Here is a 20,384-nt window from a genome sequence, read left to right as displayed (position 1 = left end):
AGCACACCCTCAGTGCTGCCCCTCCGACAGTACATTTGATGAAGGGCCATTGACCTGAAATATGAAACCTTGCCACATACTGAATTAAGGAAACCTCTATAAATGGTTGTACTATGTTACTTTAAAGGAGCGACGTGAATTGACACTCCTTACCCCAGCTGTTTGTGTTTCAGGGATTCGGGGGGTTTGTGATGGGCAGTTTGTCCATGAACCGGGACACAATCTCCCTTGTGCTGAACTTTTTCGCTGTGAGTCTCTCGGCCACAGCTCTGATCAGCCCCTACTGGTGCGTGGGGACACAGAAAGTGCCGAAACCCATCTGTACTCAGATCAGGACGACAGACTGCACCATCCCACTGAACGTGGAGGCTGGTGCCAACAGCAGCGGGGGAGACAGTGAGTACAGCTGGGAAATGGGCGATGACCGCTTCACATTCCGATCGTTCCATACAGGAATCTGGATATCCTGTGAGGAGAACATCACGGGCACAGGTCTGAACATTTAGGTTATTTTTTTTTTTACATCATATTGATTGTATCCGACATTGCAATAGAGCTAAGGAATTGCCAGCCCTGCCTGGAGGAGGTTTGATCATGTGACATTCTGACCACATGGCATTCGACCATGTGACACTAGATCACACACCCACCCCCCCATTCCCCTGTCTCTCCTTCTCCCACCCCCTCACCCATCACCACCGATGTCCAACTCCTCCCAATCTCCGACACTGGCTGGATCATTCTGGGCTGGTTGACAGTCCGACACTTAACTTGAGCCCACAGCCCTGGCTGATAGTCCCAGTACTGTACTGAGGAAGGTTTGCACTGTCGGAGGTGCCATCTTTCAGGTAAGCTGCGAAGCCAAGGCCCTCATCTGCTCTCTCTCAGTTGGCCCTCCAACATTGCAACATTCAGTACTGCCTATGGGAAGTAGTGCAGGGACATTTCTGATGTCTTGGTCTATATTTAACCTTCAACCAACATCACTTAAAGAAAGGGTCTGGTCATTATCGCGTTGCTGCTTGTGGGATCTTGCTGTGTGCAAATTGTTTTTATTCTTTCATGGGATGTGGGCATCACTGGCAAAGCCAGCATTTATTGCCCATCCCTAATTTCCCTTGAACTGAGTGGCTTGCTGGGCCATTACAGTGGGTATTTAAGAGATAATTACATTGCTGGAATTATAAAGCTAATCTCAGTGACCATGAAACTATCACTGATTGTTGTAAAAAACCATCTGGTTCACTAATGCCCCTTTAGGGAAGGAAATCTGCCATCCTTACCTGGTCTGGCCTACATGTAGCTTCAGATCCACAGCAACGTGGTTGACACTGAAATATCCTTTGAAATGGGTATTTAAGCCACTTGGTTCAAGGGCAGTGAGGGATGGGCAAACGCTTTGTCATACCCACAAAAGAATAAATTAATTCCAGATTTTATTAATGGAATCTAAACTCCAGCAGCTGCTATGGTGGGATTTGAACTAATGCCCCCAGAATAGCAGTCCGGATCTCTGGGTAAGTGCTAGTGACGTAACCACTAGGCCACTGTCTTCCCTCTAGCTGCTAAGGTTTCTACATTACAACAGTGACTACACCTTTAAAGAACTTTGTGCCCTAAGATGTGACTGTTGCTATAAAAATGCAAGTTCTTCCTGTCTTCCCCCTCAGTGATATCTCCGAGATAGAGTGAAAGGTCATTAAAGGCTGGGATCTGAACTCCAACGAAAAGCATCACCAGCAATTTGTGTTCATAAAGCACTTTTGACATAGCAAAACATCCCAAAGCACTTCATGGGGGCATTCCAAAACAAAATTTGACCCTCAGCTACATAAGGAGATATTAGGACAAATGACCAAAAGGGAGAGGTTTTAAGGGGCACCTTAAGGGAGGAAAGACAGGTCAAGAGGTAGAGCGGACAGAGAATTCTGGAGCTTAGTGTCCAGGCAGCTGAAGGGACAGCCACCAATGTTGGAGCGATGGAAACTGGTGATGCTCAAGAGGCTAGAATTAGATGAGTGCAGAGATCTTGAAGGTTGTGGGGCTGGATGAGGTTACAAGGATAGGGAGGGGCGAGGCCATGGAAGGATTTGAAAGCTTGGATCAGACTTTTTAAAATTGTGGCATGCTTAAATGGGAAAATATGTAGGTCAGTGAGCACAGGGATGATAGGTGAATGGGGTTTTGGTGTGGCATAGGGCACAGGCAGCAGGGTTTTTGATCAGCTCATGCTTATGAAAGGTAGAATGTGGGAAACCAGCCAGGAATGCATTGGAACAGTCAAGTGCTGTAGTAGCAAAGGCACAAATGATAATTTCAGCAGCAGGTGAATTGAAGTAGGGGCGGAGTTGGGCGATGTTTTTTGGACTGAGTTCCATCAGAAAGCCAGCGATCTAGCTGCAAGTCTCCCAAGCAGCCAAGGTAATAAACAGCAATACCTTGAAAGTGAGAGAAGGACTACCCCCAAGCTGTTCCAACTTCGAGTTCACCTGGGAATCAGCCTCCTGGAAATTCAACTATAAGAAGCCTCTCAGCTTACTGAGAATCCTTTTCTTCACAAGACATTCACTGCAACTAAAGCGTCAACTAATCTAAGAAACTACAGGTCTCCATGAAAGAGGCCGAGACAATCATGAATTTCAATTGTATTTTTTTACCTTCATCTGTATCTAATCACTGTGTGTGAGATAGTGTGTGTGTCTCGAGTGAGTGAGACATTGTGTTTTAAGTTCTTGGGCAAGTTTGTGATAATAAATAACCTCCTTTGTTTTTAAACTGATAAAAAGCTTGCTGCTGGAAATGATTTAAATTGGGACAATCACTCTGAGGGTAAGGAAACACACACCTCTCCTTTCACATACTAACATATTAATCACAGGAAATAAAAAGGAACACATAAATTCTGTCCATGACAGATGGATTCAGTGGCAAGGAAATGGAGTTTGCGATGGGGGCCAAAGTCATTGGCTTTAGTTTCTCCAATATTTAGTTGGAGGAACTTTCTGCTCATCCACTACTGGATGTCGGACAAGCAGTTGGACAATTTAGGGACAGTGGAGCAGTTGAGAGAGATGCAGTGGTGAGATAGAGCTGGTGTCGAACATGTGGGAAGCTGATGCCGAGTTTTTGGATAATGTCATCGAGAGGCAGGATGTGAAGGCACTGGACATGGTGCAGAAAAGATTTATGAGAATTGTTCCAGGGCTGAGGGGTTTTTAGTTAAATGGACAGATTGGAGAAGCTGGGACTATCTCCCTTAAAGAAAAGGTTGAAAGATTTTGTAGAGATGTTCAATATCATGAAGTGAAGTGCCTGGACAAGGCAGATAGGGAGAAACGGTTCCCACTGGTGGAAGGGTCGAGAACTAGAGGACATCAATTTAAGATGAATGGCAAAAGAACCAGAGACGACATGAGGAAAAACTTTTTTTTTAACGCAGCATGTGGTTAGGATGCAGTTAGCATGCAGTATACAGCAGTTAATAAGGAAGGCAAAAGGAATTTTGGCATTTATTGCTAAAGGAATAGAGTATAAACATAGGGAAGTGTTGTTGCAACTGTACGAGGCATTGGTGAGACCGCACCTTGAGTACTGTGCATAGTTTTTGTCCCCTTACTTGAGGAAGGATGTAGTTGCATTGGAGGCGGTTCAGAGGAGGTTCACTAGATTGATTCCAGAGATGAGGGGCTTGTCTTATGAGGAGAAATTGAGCAGTTTAGGCCTATACTTGCTAGAGTTTAGAAGGATGAGAGGAGATCTAGTTGAGGTATAAAAGACGCTAAAGAGGATAGACAAAGTAGATGTGGAGCGGATGTTTCCCCTTGTGGGGCATTCTAGAACGAGAGGCCATAGCTTTAGGCTAAGGGGTGGTAGATTTAAATCAGAGATGAGGAGGAATTACTTTTCTCAAAGGGTCGTGAATCTGTGGAATTCACTACCTCAGAGTGCAGTGGATGCCGGGACGCTGAATAAATTTAAGGAGGAGATAGACAGATTTTTAATTAGTAATGGGTTGAAAGGATATGGGGAGAGGGCAGGAAATTGGAGTTGAGGCCAAAATGAGATCAGCCATGATCGTATTGAATGGCGGGGCAGACTCGAGGGGCTGAATTGCCTACTCCTGCTCCTAGTTCTTATATTCTTATGACCTGGAATACGCTGCCTGAGAGTGTGGTGGAGGCAGGGTCAATCGAAGCATTCAAAAAATGAATTGGGTATTATCTGAAAAGAAACATTTGCAGAGCTCCAGAGAAAAGGCGGGCAAGTGGGACTAGCTGAGATGCTCTTGCAGAGAGCCAGCAGAGACACGTCGGGCTGAATGGCCTCCTCCTGTGCTGTAACCATTCTATGATTCTATGTATAGAAGAAATAAGAGGGGGGGTGAGGTTAGGTCCTAGGGGGCGGAGTTGGGGTTGACACCAGAGGTAATGATGTGGGTACAGGAAGAGAAACTCCAGGTCAGACGGATGAGCTATTGACGGTGCTGCAATCTGAGGGCGTTTCCTAAACCTTGAATGTGCATTCAGTTAGTGTTGAAACATATTAGCCATGTTACTCAGGATGTCTGCTGGTCACCAGGTGAACACAATGGTGAGGCTAACCCAAGTTCATCCTAGAAACTATTATCAGAATCTGGCCCAGTTTCCTCTGGTCTATCTGCAAATTAAGGTTTTTTTTTAATTGAATGAAAAGTTTGATTGCGTAGAAATTTATAGAACATACAGCAACAGGCCATTCAGCCCAATAGAACCATGCCAGTGTTAATGCTCCACCTGAATCTTTTCCCACCTCCCTCTCTTCTCATCACGTCAACATATCATTCTGTTCATTTCTCCATAATTTGTTTATCTAGCCTCCCCTTAAATGCATCTAGGCTATTTCTCCATTTGGTAGCAATAGCTGCAGGTTTTCCACGTTAAGTCAGTGTTTATGCGATTAACCGATTTTATCTTTCATGAAGAATGGAAAAAGCTTCTACGAAATGAGAAGATTAATAACTGGGTCACACAGCTTGAGCTTTAAAAAAAATACCTGAAATAAAATTAGAAAATGTTGGAAATTCGTATCAGGTCTGAGAGGTTCTGTGAAGAAAATCGAGATTTTAATCTCCCAGTGAACTCCGGCCGATGAACAGGTCGAATGGAACAAATGCTGGTGGATGAGGAGACTCAAGTCCGTGTGGTGTAGGTACATCCACAGTGCTGTTAGGGAGGGAGTTCCAGGTTTCTGACCCATTGACAGTGAAGGAACGGCGACATATTTCCAAGTCAGGATGGTGAGTGACTTGGAGGGGAGCTTCCAGGTGGTGGTGTTCCCATCTATCTGTCGCCCATGTCCTTCTAGATGGTAGTGGTCATGGGTTTGGAAGGCGCCTGTCGCAGAAGGCATCGTAGACAGAATGTCCAGCAAATAGGTTTGGCGGAAAAGCTGGAAAGTGGTAAAAGGTGCTGGACGATCCCAGTGAGGCAAAGGAGAGGTGTCACCAAAGGAAGACACAAAGCGTAGGGGGTGGGTATGAGAAAGGAGCAAGAGAATGGCTCAGAGGCATCCCTGAGCCTGTCGACGTGGTAAATAAAGATTTTTAAGCGAGGTATGGATCTGGTGGCCCTCCTCTGAACCTTTTCCAAAGCCTCAATTCTGCATCTCCCACTGCATAAAGGAACTAAAAATTGGACACTATTGTGGATGGGGCCTAACCAAGGCCTCATCCAAGGTCACTTTGTTGATGTGTGTTTTATACCAGACTATCCTAATAACCATACTTTCCTTCAGTGTACCCGCTTGATACTCACGGTGGATGCACTAGAACGCCTGGGTATTATCAGTGAATCAGAACCATAGAAACATAGAAACTAGGAGCAGGAGTAGGCCATTCGGCCCTTTGAGCCTGCTCCGCCATTCATTATGGTCATGGCTGATCCTCTATCTCAAAGCCATATTCCCACTTTCTCTCCATACCCCTTAATGCCCCTAATATTCAAAACTGTAACTAAGACGGCATATACATACCTGATGTTAGCTCCACCTATTAAATATTCTGTCAGATTTTTTTTTATTCATTCATGGGATGTGGGCTTTGCTGGCTGGGCCAGCATTTATTGCCCGTCCCTGGTTGCCCTTGAGAAGGTGGTGGTGAGCTGCCTTCTTGAACCGCTGCAGTTCATGTGATGTAGGTACATCCACAGTGCTGTTAGGAAGGAAGTTCCAGGTTTCTGACCCAGTGACAGTGAAGGAACAGTGACATATTTCCAAGTCAGGGTGGTGAGTGACTTGGAGGGGAGCTTCCAGGTGGTGGTGTTCCCATCTATCTGTTGCCCATGTCCTTCTAGATGGTAGTGGTCATGGGTTTGGAAGGTGCTGTCAAGGAGCAGGGGAATTCCTGCAGTGCATCTTGTAGATGGTACACACTGCTGCCACTGTGCGTCAGTGGTGGAGGGAGTGAATGTTTGGTGCCAATCAAGTGGGCTGCTTTGTCCTGGATGGTGTCAAACTTCTTGAGTGTTGTTGGATCTGCAACTCATCCAGGCAGGTGGGGAGTATTCCATCACACTCCTGACTTATGCCTTGTAGATGGTGGGCAGGCTTTGGGGAGTCAGGAGGTGAGTTACTTGTCACAGGATTCCTAGCCTCTGACCTGCTCTTGTAGCCACAGTATTTATATGGCTGGTCCAGTTCAGTTTCTGGTCAATGGTAACCCCCAGGATGTTGATAATGGGGATTTAGTGATGATAATGCCAATGACCATCAAGGGGTGATGGTTAGATTCTCTCTTGTTGGAGATGGTCATTGCCTGACACTTGCATGGTGCCAATGTTGCTTGCCATTTGTCAGCCCAAGCCTGGATATTGTCCAGGTCTTGCTGCATTTGGACATGAACTGCTTCAGTATCTGAGGAGTCGTGAATGGTGCTGAACATTGTGCGATCATCAGTGAACATCCTCATTTCTGACCTTATGATGGAAGGAAGGTCATTGATGAAGCAGCTGAAGACAGTTGGGCTGAGGACACTACCCTGAGGAACTCCTGCAGTGATGTCCTGGAACTGAGATGACTGACCTCAACAACCACAACCATCTTCCTTTGTGCTCGGTATGAGTCCAACCAGCGGAGAGTTTCCCCTCTGATTCCCATTGACTCCAGTTTTGATAGGGCTTCTTGATGCCACACTCGGTCAAATGCTGCTTTGATGTCAAGGGCAGTCACTCTCACCTCACCTCGGGAAGCTCAGCTCTTTTGTGCATGTTCGAACCAAGGCTGTAAAGAGGTCAGGAGCTGAGTGGCCCTGGCGGAACCCAAACTTGGCATCAGTGAGCAGGTTATTGCTAAGCAAGTGCCACTTGATAGCACTGTTGATGACCCCTTCCATCACTTTCCTGATGATCGAGAGTAGACTGATGGGGCGGTAATTGGCCGGGTTGGATTTGTCCTGCTTTTTGTGTACAGGACATACCTGGGCAATTTTTCACATTGCCGGGTAGATGCCAGTGTTGTAGCTGCACTGGAACAGCTTGGCTAGGAGCGCGGTAAGTTCTGGAGCACATGTCTTCAGCACTATTGCCGGAATATTGTAAGGGCCCATAGCCTTTGCAGTATCCAGTGCCTTCAGCCGTTTCTTGATATCACATGGAGTGAAACGACTTGGCTGACCTGTGATGCTGGGGACCTCTGGAGGAGGCCAAGATGGATCATCCACTTGGCACTTCTGGCTGAAGATTGTTGCAAATGCTTCAGCCTTATCTTTTGCATTGATGTGCTGGGCTCCTCCATCATTGAGGATGGGGATATTTGTGGAGCCTCCTCCTCCAGTGAGTTGTTTAATTGTCCACCACCATTCATGACTAAATGTGGCAGGACTGCAGAGCTTATATCTAATCCGTTAGTTGTGGGATCGCTTAGCCCTATCACTTGCTGCTTATGCTGTTTGGTATGCAAGTAGTTCTGTGTTACTGCTTCACCAGGTTGACACCTCATTTTTAGGTATACCTGATGCTGCTCCTGGCATGCCCTCCTGCACTCTTCATTGAACAAGGGTTGACCCCCTGGCTTGATAGTAATGGTAGAGTGGGGGATATGCCAGGCCATGAGGTTACAGATTGTGTTCAAGTACAATTTTGCTGGTGCTGATGGCCCACAGCGCCTCATGGATGCCCAGTCATGAATTGCTAGATCTGATCGAAATCTATCCCATTTAACTTGGTGGTAGTGCCACACAACATGATGAAGGGTATCCTCAATGTGAAGGTGGGACTTCGTCTCCACAACTGTGCGGTGGTCACTCCTACTGATGCTGTCATGGACAGATGCATCTGCGGCAGGCAGGTTGGTGAGGATGAGGTCAAGTATGTTTTTCCCTCTTGTCAGTTCCCTCACCATCTGCTGCAGACCCAGTCTAGCAGCTATGTCCTTTAGGACTCGGCCAGCTCGGTCAGTAGTGGTGCTACTGGGCCACTCTTGGAGATGGACATTGAAGTCTCCCAACCAGAGTACATTCTCCACCTTTGCCACCCTCAGTGCTCCCTCCAAGTGGTGTTCAACATGGAGGAGCACTGATTCATCAGCTGAGGGAGGGTGGTACATGGTAATCAGCAGGAGGTTTCCTTGCCCATGTTTGACCTGGTGCCATGAGACTTCATGGGGTCTGGAGTTGATGTTGAGGATTCCCAGAGCAACTCCCTCCTGACTGTATACCACTGTGCTACCATCTCTGCTGGGCCTGTCCTGTCAGTGGGACAGTGGTGTCTAGGACATTACCTGTAAGGTATGATTCTGTGAGGATGGCTACGTCAGGCTGTCGCTTGACTAGTCTGTGAGACAGCTCTCCCAGTTTTGGCACTAGTCCCCAGATGTTAGTAAGGAGGACTTTGCAGGGTCGACAGGACTGAGATTGCCATTGTCGTTTCTGGTGCCTAGGTCGATGCTGGGTGGTCCGTCCGGTTTCATTTCTTTTTTGAGACTTAGTAGCGGTTTGTTACAACTGAGAGGCTTGCTAGGCCATTTCAGAGGGCCTGTAAGAGTCAACCACAATTCTGTGGGTCTGGAGTCACATGTAGGCCAGACCAGGTAAGGACGACAGATTTCCTTCCCTGAAAGACATTAGAGAACCAGATGGGTTTTTACAAAAAACCAACAATGGTTTTGTGGTCATCATTAGACTTTAATTCCAGGTTTTCATTGAATTCAAATTCCACCATCCGCTGTGGCTGGTTTCAAACCTGCGTCCCTGGATTACTAGTGACAACACCACTCTGCGAGCACCTCCCCCGGTACTTCCTCATCACATAACATGAAAGATCAAGACCTGCAACTTCCGGGTTCCAGAGTGTCATAACTGGGGCGTACCCCAAAAAAGCTCTGGGAAACCACCCCCTCCCACCCCCTGGAAGTCCCCAGGTAAGGATTGCACAGCAATTGCCTCAGAAGTTCAAACTTTCACTGGGCAATTGCCCTGCACTGGGAACCATCTGAAACTCAGATTTAAATCGCAATCTTCAGATGGTTCCAACTGTCTTCCCAGGATAGTTACCCAGGAAAAGTTAGAAGAACTAAAACCACTTTGAACTCCTGGGTGACTACAGTACTGACCACCCTCCCGCAACTGACCACCCAATGCCTCTGACCACTGACTGCCCTCCTGACTGACCCCGCCCAGCAACTGACCACCCTCCCCGCTGACAACACGGCCCTACCGACCCCCCACCCCCCTACTGACCACCCGACCACCCAACCCCCCACCACTGACCAACCAAACCCCTCCCAACTGACCCCCCCCGACTAACTGACCCCCCTGATCGAACCCTCATGACCACCTGATCCCCATTCCCTCACTGACCACCTGGCCCTCACTCCCTCACTGACCCTCTGACCCCCCCCACACTTCCCAACCAACTGACCCAGGATCGTTCCAGGGTTTTGGCCAGTGACAATGATAAAACCATGATTATAGTTCCAAGTCAGGGAGGTGTATGGAGGGGAATGTGGAAATGGTGGTATTTCCAAACGTCTCCTGCCTTGTGCTTCTAGGTGGTAGAGGTCACAGGTTTTGAAGGTGCTGTTGAAGGAGCCTTGGTGAGTTGCTGCAATGCGTCTTGTCAATGGTACACACTGCTGTCAGTGGTGGAAGGAGTGAATGTTTAAAGTGGTGTATGAGGTGCCGATGAAGCGGCTGCTTTGTCCTTTTTAAAATTCTTTCATGGGGTATGGGTGTTTCTAGCTAGGCCAACACTTGTTGCCCATCCCTAATTGCCCTTGAGAAGGTGGTGGTGAGCTGCCTTCTTGAACTGCTGCAGTCCATGTGGTGTAGGTACACCATAGTGCTGTTAGGGAGGGAGTTCCAGGAGTTTGATCCAATGGCAGTGAAGGAACGGTGATATAGTTCCACATCAGGATGGTGTTAATCTTCTCCAGTGTTGTTGGAGCTGCACTTATCCTGCAAGTGGAGAGTATTCCTTCACACTCCTGACTTGTGCCTTCGAGATGGTGGACAGATTTTAGGAAGTCAGGAGCTGAGTTACTCGCTGCAGAATTCCCAGCTTTTGACCTGCTCTTGCAACCACAGTATTTATATGGCTATGCTGTTCAGTTTCTGGTCAATGGTAACCCCACAGGATGTTGATAGTGAGGAATTCAGCAATGGTAATGCTATTGAATGTCAAGGGGAGATGGTTGGATTCTCTCTTGTTAGAGATGGTCATTGCCTGGCACTTGTGTGGCGTAAATGTTACTCATCCCAATCCTGAATATTGTCCAGGTCTTTCTGCATGCTCGCATTATCTAAGGAATTCATTTTTTAAAGAATTGTGAATGGAACTGAAACCATGCAATCTCAGTGAAATGATTTACCACACTTCTGACCTTGTGATGGAGGGAAGGTCATTGATGAAGCAGCCGAAGATGGTTGAGCCTAGGACACTACCTCTTCCTCACTCCACTTCCTCACTCCACTGAGGAACTCCTACAGCGATGTCCTGGGACTGAGATGATTGATCTCCAACAATCAAAACCATCAACTTTTATGCTAGGTATGACTCCAGCTCCTTCTGATCTCTATAAAATTCAGTTTTACACCCCATTGTAATCCTCTTGGAACATAAGAAATAGGAGAAGGAGTAGAAGGAGGAGGCTTCTCGGGCTTATTCTGCTGTATGATCATGGCTGACCTTATGCTTCAACTCCACTTTGCTGCCAACTCCCTTATTTTTCTTTCCCCACCTATTTCCATTATTTTTTAATGTATTTCCATCCATTGTTTTAACTCTACCTTTTAGCCAATTTCGATCCCTTCCCCCCACCCCACCCCCACTAGGGCCATCTTGCTCGTCCTGCTTTCTACCCTTAATGTCATCATTAGCACATTCCTCAGCAAGTATCACCACCGTCAACACCCCTTTGTCCTTTTGTCTATGACATCTTTGGCAATATCTTCTTTGCCTCCCTCTACCCAGCTTTACCCGTCCCACCCCACTTCAACCAGCTTATATTCCACCTCATTTCTATATTTCTTAGTTCAGATGAAGAGTCATTTGGACTCGAAATGTTAACTGTATTCCTCTCCGCAGATGCTGTCAGACCTGCTGAGTTTTTTCAGGAATTTTTGTTTTTGTTTTGGATTTCCAGTATCTGCAGTATTTTGCTTTTATCCCCAATATTCCTTGATTCCCTGGGAAACCAAAAATCTGTCAATTCCAGCCTTAAATATTTTCATTGATGGTACATCCACAACCCTCTGGGGGTAGAAAATTCCAAAGATTCACAATACTTGGAGTGAAGAAATTTCTCCTAATCTCAGTCCTAAATGATCGGCGCCTTATCCCGAGGCTGTGCTCTCTTGTTCTAGATTCCCCAGCCAGGGGGAAACAACCTCTCAGTATTTACCCCATCAAGCCCCTTCGTAATCTTGAATGTTTCAATGTGGTCATCTCTCATGGTCCTAAAGTTCAGAGAATATAGACCCAATTAACTCGGCCTCTCATCTTAGGACAATTTGCTCATCCCAGGAGCCAATCTAGTGAACCGTCGCTGTACTTTTTAAAAATGTATTTTTAAAAATTCACTCATGGGATGTGGGTGTCGCTGGTTAGGCCAGCACTTATTGCCCGTCCCTAACTGCCCTTGTTCAGAGGGCATTAAAGAGTCAATCCCACATGTAGGCCAGACCGGGTAAGGACAGCGGATTTCCTTCCCTAAAGGACATTAGTGAACCAGGTGGGTTTTATAACAATCGTCAATGGTTTTATGGTCATCGTCAGATTTTTAATTCCTGATTTTTATTGAATTCAAATTTCAGCATCTGCTGTGGTGAGATTCGAACTCAGGTCACCAGAGCATTACCCCGGGTCTCTGGAATACTAGCCCAGTGACACTATCACTATGGCACTATGCCACCACCTCCCCCAACTCCAATATAAGTATATGCTTCCTTAAATATAGAAGCCAAAATTGCACATGGTGTTCTCGGTATTGTCTCACCAAAGCCTGGCATAATCGCAGGCTTCTTTATTCTTGAACTTCAATCACCTTGCAACAAAGGCCAACATGTCATTTACTTTCCTAATTGCTTACTGTACCTTCGTGCTAACTTTTCATGTTCCTTGTACGAGTAGACACAAGTCTCTCTGAAAAATCACCATTTACAAGTTTCGTGCCTTTTAAAAAAAGTTTGCTTTTCTTTCCTATTCTAATGACCAAAGTGAATAACCTCACACTTCCCCACATTGTACTCCATCTGCCACCTTGTTGCTCTTTCACTTAACCTGTCTATATCTCATTGCAGCCTTTTTTATTCTTATTCCCACCTAGCTTTGTATCATTAGCAAACTTTGAGATATTATGCTCTATGTCTAAGTCATTAATATAGATTATAGATAGCTGAGCCCCTAGCACTGATCCTTGTGGCACTCTATCAGTCATAGCCTGCTAACTTGAAAATGCCTCACTTAACCCTACTCTTTGCTTCCTTTTTGTTACTAATCCTCTACCCATGCTAATAAACATTCCCCAACTCCATGAGCCCTTATCTTGCGTATTAACCTTTTGTGTGGCACTTTATTGAATGCCTTTTGGAAATCCAAATATACTACATTTACTGAAACAGAAACAGAAAATGCTGGAAAGACTCAGCAGGTCTAACAGCATCTGAGGAGAGAAAAACAGAGTTTTAGTAAACTACATTTGCTGGTTCTCCTTATCTACCCTACTTATTACATCCTCAAAAAACTCTAATAAATTTCCTTTTGCAAAATCATGTTGACTTGTTCTAATGATACTATGAAACCCCGGGAAAAGATTGGGGTGAGAAAACAAAGTGTGTTTTTTTGATTTTCATTGTTTTTGTTTCTTAGGTATAAAAATATCAGGAATATCGGCAAAGGCAGTCTGACTGACAGGCAGGAGTCATCCAATCAGATAGTGCCTCTACTGACTTTCCTATTGGCTCTGGGAAGGTTGGGGCAATACGAGTGTGGACATATTGGATGAGCAATGGGGAGAGTGTGGGGGTGGGGTAGTTGGAGGCAGAAGGACATGAGACGTAGTCTCCAGAAATACTTCCAACCGAGGCTGGCAACACCTAGTCCCAATCATTGATGTAAATGATACGGAGTAACAGCCCCATGACTGTGGGATGCCCCCAGTAACAGAGCTGTGATCACAAATGACAGACTCTGCCCTCAAGTCTTAATTTACCGCACATCCTTTCTTTAATCCCTCGCGATGCTGTCTCAGTCAGGCACCTATTGACTGGTATCTTGTCAAAGCCTTTTGAAAGTCTAAATGAACATCACAGAAATTCAATGGAACCACACCCATTTATCATGCGCCATATGGGCAGGAAGCGTGTGCTCATTCTGAGCTGGACATGCCCTGCCTGCTATATTGGTACAAGCCAAAAAAACAATCATCATCACACAATGCTTATTGAGCTGCAGGAGAGGAGGAAGAAGAGAAAAACCTAAGGCGGCCTCCTCAGTGGTTCACTGTGTCTATCTAGGGAGAAGCTGAGCTGTTGGAGGCAGAAAGAGGCCAAATGCAGTCTGTGCTGAGTTAGTCCCCTGCATCTGGTAGAGGAAAAAAACTCTAGAATTCCAGCCATTCAGCCCCTCGAGCCTGTCCCACTATTCAATGAGATCGTGGCTGATCTGCCCTGTTTACATAATCTCTCCATAATTAACCCTGGGAGGCCTGATAACATTCTTGTGAACCTGTTTGGCACTTTTTCTATGATGCCATGCTCAGAATTGTACACAGTGTTCCAGATGGCATCTCACCAGGGCTTTGTATAGCTGTACATATTGTCTAAGCTTTAAGGTAACTGTGTCCAGCCATTCCCCATTGCTGCTGTTACCTGCTGACCCTGTGACTAGCCTTTCAGCTTCAGTCTACATCACCTCTGGATCTTAGGGTGACCTCCAATTGTGCCACCATTACTCTGCTCCACGATTGATTTTGCAAACCTCCTGACTCTTCAATGGTAGACCCCCTTCTTCTTAAACTGTGACCCCCTAGTTCTAGTCTCTCCCACAAGGGGAAACATCCTTTCAGCATCCACCCTATCAAGTCCCCTCAGGATCTTATATGTTTCAATAAGATCACCTCTCATTCTTCTAAACTCCAATGGATATAGGCCCAGCCTGTCCAAGACAATCCTTTCAACTGAAGGAACTTCTGTTTCCCTGTCCTTTCACATATGTAGTACAGTTGCTGCTCCAAACCCCAGCCCAATGCTTTTATTTCCATTTTTACTTCTTTTCTCCTATCCCTCTTAGCCCCCTCTCTCGTGTTGTCATTCCAACTTCGAGTGCTCAGCCCCCTCAAATCCCTACCTAATTTACTGCTCCTTGACCATCTTTCTCACCTGCCATTGTCCCAGGTTTGACTCCCTCTTAGATAAATCTACAGCTTCCTATGTGCCTCTTTTGGCATCCTCTACAGGGTCCATCAAGGCACTTGTTGCTGCCTCATGAGCAGAGATCCCAAGTTCCCATCCTACTCTCTCACTGACCTTCCCAGCCCAACGTGGCCCCTGGAGGCTAATCTTTGCAACCTCCCTCTTGTCCTATTCACTCTTCCAAATGCTCATCCTGTGGACTCTTCCGATGGATCAGCTCTCACTGGCCCTCTCAGCATCTCCCTCCAGAACATCTGCTCACTTGTGATCAAGACATTTGCCATCCTGTTGTGGATGATTGCTTCAGCGTCATGGCCTTGACAGAAACCTGGCTGGTGGATGATGACGTCTTCCTCCTAAGTGAAGCCTCCCCACCTGGATATATCTGCTTGCCTCATCCAAACTGTTGTGATGGCGATGAAGCTCTTATTACCAAACCACACCTTGGGCCATCTCCCTATTGACAAATTTTGTTCCTTTGAACATCTTTCCTTCTTCCATTCCCTCGCCCCTCCTTTCAAACCTTCCTTCTCTATCATCCACCAAGTACCACGCCAAATTTCTCATGAGATTTTGTCACTGCCTTCCTCCCGCAGCCTCTGTACCAAGTTACTTTTCATCCTTGGTGATTTCAATGTCCATCTCAGCTCATTATGTTCTCTCTCCACTCAGTTCACTGACCTCTTGTCCTTCCTTAATCTTTCCCTCCAAATGAACATGGCTGCTACATTTATGGTCACATTGATGACCTTGCCACCTCACCTGGCCTTTCCTATTGTGTCAATCGCAGATATAGCCAACTCTGCCACTAATAACTTCTTTTTATACCCCTCTCCCCTGCCTCACATTCAATTTCACCTCCAACAATTACAAGGAGCTCATGGATTTTTGTCACTAAGATTCAAACCATCTGGTCAGCTGCTCCCTTTCCTTTAGACCACCGGGCCAAACTTCCTCTAGCGCTCCCCGCTCCCCATCTGACCTAGCCCTGAACTTGCAGCTTTCTCTGGTTTCTCTCCTCCTGCATTCTCTGGGCTCATCTTATCCATGAGACCCACCTCCTGCTCCCTTGATCATATTCCCACTAAAATGCTGGCCACCCCTTGTTAGTTGATTTTTTAATTCATTCATGGGATGTGGATGTCGCTGGCTAGCACAGCATTTATTGTCCATCCCTAATTGCCCTTGTTCTGAGGGCATTTAAGGGTCGACCACATTGCTGTGGGTCTGGAGTCACATGTAGGTCAGACCAGGTAAGGATGGCAGATTTCCTTTTCTAAAGGGCATTAGCCTCCCAAATGTGCCCAGAACTCCATGTTTGAATTTGTCAAATCAGGTTTTTGCCCCTGCCATAGGTACTGAAACGGCCCTCGTTAAAATCACAAATGATATCCTATGTGACTGCAACCTAGTAAACTACTGCTCCTCATTCGTCTCGGCCTGTTAGCAGTCTTTTACATAGCTGGCCACAATATTCACCTCCCACTCCTCTTTTCCATTGTCCAGCTGCACGGGACTGCACGCACCCGGTTGCAGTCTTATCTCTCTAGTCATAGCCAGAGAATGACCTGCAATGGCTTCTCCTGCACCATTACCTTTGGAGATCCCCATGGCGCACATTGGCAACAAGTGTGTTACCATCAATAATATGCACTGCAGCAACTCGCCAAGGCTCCTTCAAAAACCCGCAATCTCTCCAGCAAGTAAAAGGGCAACAGGCACAGGGGAATGCTATTGCCTGTAAGCTCAAAGTCTAACACCATCTTGTCTTGGAATTATATTGCTGTTTCTTCATGGTTGCTGGGTCAAAATCCTGGAACTCCTTTGACAGCACTGTGGGTGCACCTACACCACAAGGACTGCAGCAGTTCAGGAAGACAGTTGGTGAGCTTGGGTTTTTTGCCTGCTGGGTGTATCATAGTGACATAAGATCCTGGGCTACAAAGGCTCCAGTACAGCAACTGTGCTGGCTGGTTGCAGGAGAGAGAGGGGCATGCAGATTCACATTTAAATTGAATAACTGTCTGTCTATTTTTCAGGGGAGAAGTGTCGGAGTTTTATCGATTTGACCCCCATCACACAGCAAGGTGAGAGGGCACTTGTTCATCAGGGCGAGATATGGACTGGAGCAACGGAGGAGGGATAGTGGGGCATGGGTGTGGAGGGGATAGTGAGGTTGGGGGTGAGGGGAGTAGTGGGGATAGGCAGGATGGAGGGAGGATAGTGGGGATGAGGATGGGGAGGAGGGTGTGTGAGCTGCGAGGTGGATGAGGAGGGAAGGTGAGGGGTTGGGGATGGGGATTGGAGAATTCTTGGTGATGGATCTTGTTTTAAATCAAGTGTTCAATAAAAAAAGCTGTGAAGATTCACTTTGGGAATGAACGCATTTGTAAAAACATAAATCCCACTGAAATGAAGGAATCTCTGCTCAGTTCCTGATCTGTCTCCTTGGGAGGTGACACAAAACTTAATACACGTTTCTATCTTGTTATAAAGAAGATACCAGTGGGCCTGCGCTCACTGACTCTGTCTCTGTCTCTGCCTGGTTTCTACCATCTGGCCTATATCTCACTCACTCTCTCTCTCCTCGTTCACTGTCCTTGTCATTTGTGAGTCATTCAATATTAATCTGAGGTTTGCACCTGTCTCATGACTTGTCTCCCATTCTCTCTTTCTGTTTCTCTATTTTTCGATATAGCTCTGTTTCTCTCTGGCTTGTTGTATATATCTGTTTCTCACGTTCTCTGTCAGCTGCTGCTCTTCAGCTCATCTCCTTTTCCACGCCTCAGTTTTTCTTCCCTCTCTCCGTTTTTGTGCCTCTTGTCCTGTTTCTCTCTAGCTCCAAATCATTCTATCTCTTCTTGTTCTCTGCACTCTCTTCCTTCAGTCCCTTACCCTGTCTGTGTCACTCTTCTTTATTTATTATTCTCCTCCATAATCTATATTCCCTTACTGGACTTAATGAAGCTGCACTTGCCACACATTGAGACAGGTGGTTACTGAGTGCCCATACCCCACTAATTCTTACCTTCTCTCCTGTGGCGCAGGTATCCTATGGCTCTCGGTGGTCTCTGAAGTTCTCTACATCGTCTTGCTCTCCATTAGTTTCTTGCTCATGGGGTTAGATTTGTGCTTCTCTGGAAACCCCACCTGTGGACTCAAACTCAATGCATTTGCAGCCATTTTCTCCGTCCTATCAGGTAAGTGAGCGTCTAAAACCACCAGACTGTCTGGTGGTAAAGGGTAAAGTTCCCTCTACACTGTCCCCATCGAACACTGCCAGGGCAGGTACAGCATTGGATTAGATACAGAGTAAAGCTTCCTCTACACTGTCCCATCAAATACACCTGGGAACTCCCTGTAAGTACTGACACCCGACTCCCACCCAGTGACGACCCCCAGTAAATAATAACACACTCCCTGTAAATACAGATACACTCCTGTCAATAGTGATAGAACTCCTACATAAATATTGTGTGTGACAGCTTGCATGTTGGTGACTGTGTCTGAGAGGTTGAGCGTGCATCTGTGTTTATTTGTGTAAGACTGTGTGCTGTGTTTGCATGTGCGTGACTCTGTGCATGTCTGTGTGTGACTGTCAGTGTGAGACTCGGTCAATCTATGCCTTTGTGAATGTCACTGTATGTGTGTGTGTACGTGCAATTATGTGTGTTAGTGAGTCTGTGTGTGTCAGTGTGAGTGATTTTTGCATACAAGTGTCAGTTTGCGTATCAATATATGTGTTAGTGTGTCAGTTTAAGTCAGTTTTTGTATGAGAATATCAGTTTGAGTATCAATTTGTGTAAGAATGTCAATGTGTGTGTCAGTACGCAAGAATGTCGGCATGAATATATTAGCGGGAGAGTGCACAGTGTGTCGGTGTGTGAGAATGTTAGTGTGTATGTGTGTGTCACTGTGAGAGAGTGCAATGTGTGTGAGAGAATGTCAATGTGTGTGTCAGTGTGAGAGAGTGCAGCATGAGTGTGTCAGTGTGAGAATGTCAGTGTGAGCGTGTGTCAATGTGAGAGTGCAGTGTGAGTGTGTTGGTGTGTGAGAATGTTAGTGAGAGAGTGCAGTGAACGTGCTGGTGTGAGAGACTGAAATTCTGTGTGTCAGTGTGGGAGGCAGCAGTGTAGCTGTGTCAGTGCGTGAGAATGTCAGTGTGAGCGTGTCACTGCGAGAGTGCAGTGTGGGTGTCTCGGTGTGTGGCAAGTCACTGTGTGTGTCAGTGTGGGAGGGTGCGGTATGGCTGTGTCAGTGTGTGAGAATGTCAACGTGTGTGTCAGTGTGGGTGTCTCGGTGTGTGAGAAGTCATTGTGTCAGTATGGGAGGGTTTAGTGTGGCTGTCAGTGTATGAGAATGTCAATGTGGGAGGGTTTAGTGTGGCTGTCAGTGTATGAGAATGTCAATGTGTGTCAGTGTGGGTGTCTCGGTGTGTGAGAAGTCATTGTGTCGGTATGGGAGGGTGCAGTGTGGCTGTCAGTGTATGAGAATGTCAATGTGTGTCAGTGTGGGAGGGTGCAGTGTGGGTGTCTTGGACTGTGAGAATGTCAATGTGTGTGTCCGTGACAGAGAGAGTGCAGTGCGAGGGAATGTCAGTGTGAGCATGTGTCAATGCCAGAGTGCCGTATGGCTGTGTTGATGAGTGAGAATGTCATTGTGGGAGGGTGCAGTGTGGGTGTGTCGGTGTGTGAAAATGTTAATGTGTGTGTCAGTGTGGGAGGGTGCAGTGTGGGTGTGTCGGTGTGTGAAAATGTTAATGTGTGTGTCAGTGTGGGAGGGTGCAGTGTGGGTGTGTCGGTGTGTGAAAATGTTAATGTGTGTGTCAGTGTGGGAGGGTGCAGTGTGGGTGTGTCAGTGTGATGTTATTCATTTATTCTCAGGCCTGCTGGGAATGGTCGCCCATATGATGTACACGCAAGTTTTCCAAGTGACAGCGAGTCAAGGGCCAGAGGACTGGAGACCCCATCACTGGGACTTTGGCTGGTCCTTCTAGTGAGTACATCAGCTTACAGGGAAGGGAAGTGGAGGGAATTTTTCATTGTTTGTTTGTGACCTCACCTACTGTACTGTCGATAACCTCCTGCTGTTTTGCAGCTTGGCTTGGATCTCCTTCACATTCTGCATGGCTTCCTCAGTCACTGCTCTGAACATCTACACCAAGACAGTCCTTGAATTCCACCAATCACAGAAAATCTGCAAACACAGTTTGAAGCGGAGGCCCGAGGAGCTGTATTATTTTCCAGGGTGTTCCAGCCAGTCAATTTCCAGCTCTGTTGAAGTCTTTTCCAATCCGGCTCCGAACCTCCTGATAAGCAGCAGATCAGCTGCAGACGAGCCTGACATTGCCGAGTCCCTGGGGGATGAACACTGCTAATGCAGCTTGGAGTCTGCAACCCCTTATCCAGGCTGATTTCTTTTTTTGATGTGATGTAGTTTCCCTCGAAACAATGTCAATGTAAAACCATTTTCCAATAAACAACCTGAGCTGTGGGCACAGTGA

General features: G+C 46.5%; 1 protein-coding gene across 1 annotated transcript; it reads left to right on the top strand.

Annotated features, from left to right (window-relative positions):
* Positions 1–200: 200 nt before the first annotated feature.
* On the top strand, positions 201–20,384 carry LOC144669487 (germ cell-specific gene 1-like protein). The gene is made up of 5 exons (XM_078531957.1): positions 201–492; positions 16,921–16,968; positions 17,929–18,081; positions 19,765–19,876; positions 19,979–20,384. The coding sequence occupies exons 1-5, from the start codon at positions 207–209 to the stop codon at positions 20,256–20,258; spliced, it is 879 nt and encodes a 292-aa protein (XP_078388083.1). The 5' UTR covers positions 201–206; the 3' UTR covers positions 20,259–20,384.

This window comes from Cetorhinus maximus, chromosome 29 (genome assembly GCF_964194155.1).
Source record: "Cetorhinus maximus chromosome 29, sCetMax3.hap1.1, whole genome shotgun sequence".
Classification (NCBI taxonomy): Eukaryota; Metazoa; Chordata; class Chondrichthyes; order Lamniformes; family Cetorhinidae; genus Cetorhinus; species Cetorhinus maximus.
Note: the sequence above shows the minus strand (reverse complement) of the source record. Positions and strands in the feature narration are given on the sequence as shown.

Bases quoted from the DNA above. Each gene is read 5' to 3' on its own strand.
- LOC144669487 (XM_078531957.1), top strand. From the start codon at position 207: ATGAACCGGGACACAATCTCCCTTGTGCTGAACTTTTTCGCTGTGAGT. The intron at 493-16,920 runs GTCTGAACATTT...TCTATTTTTCAG, and splicing joins GGAGAACATCACGGGCACAG to GGGAGAAGTGTCGGAGTTTT. The intron at 18,082-19,764 runs GTAAGTGAGCGT...ATTTATTCTCAG, and splicing joins CATTTTCTCCGTCCTATCAG to GCCTGCTGGGAATGGTCGCC.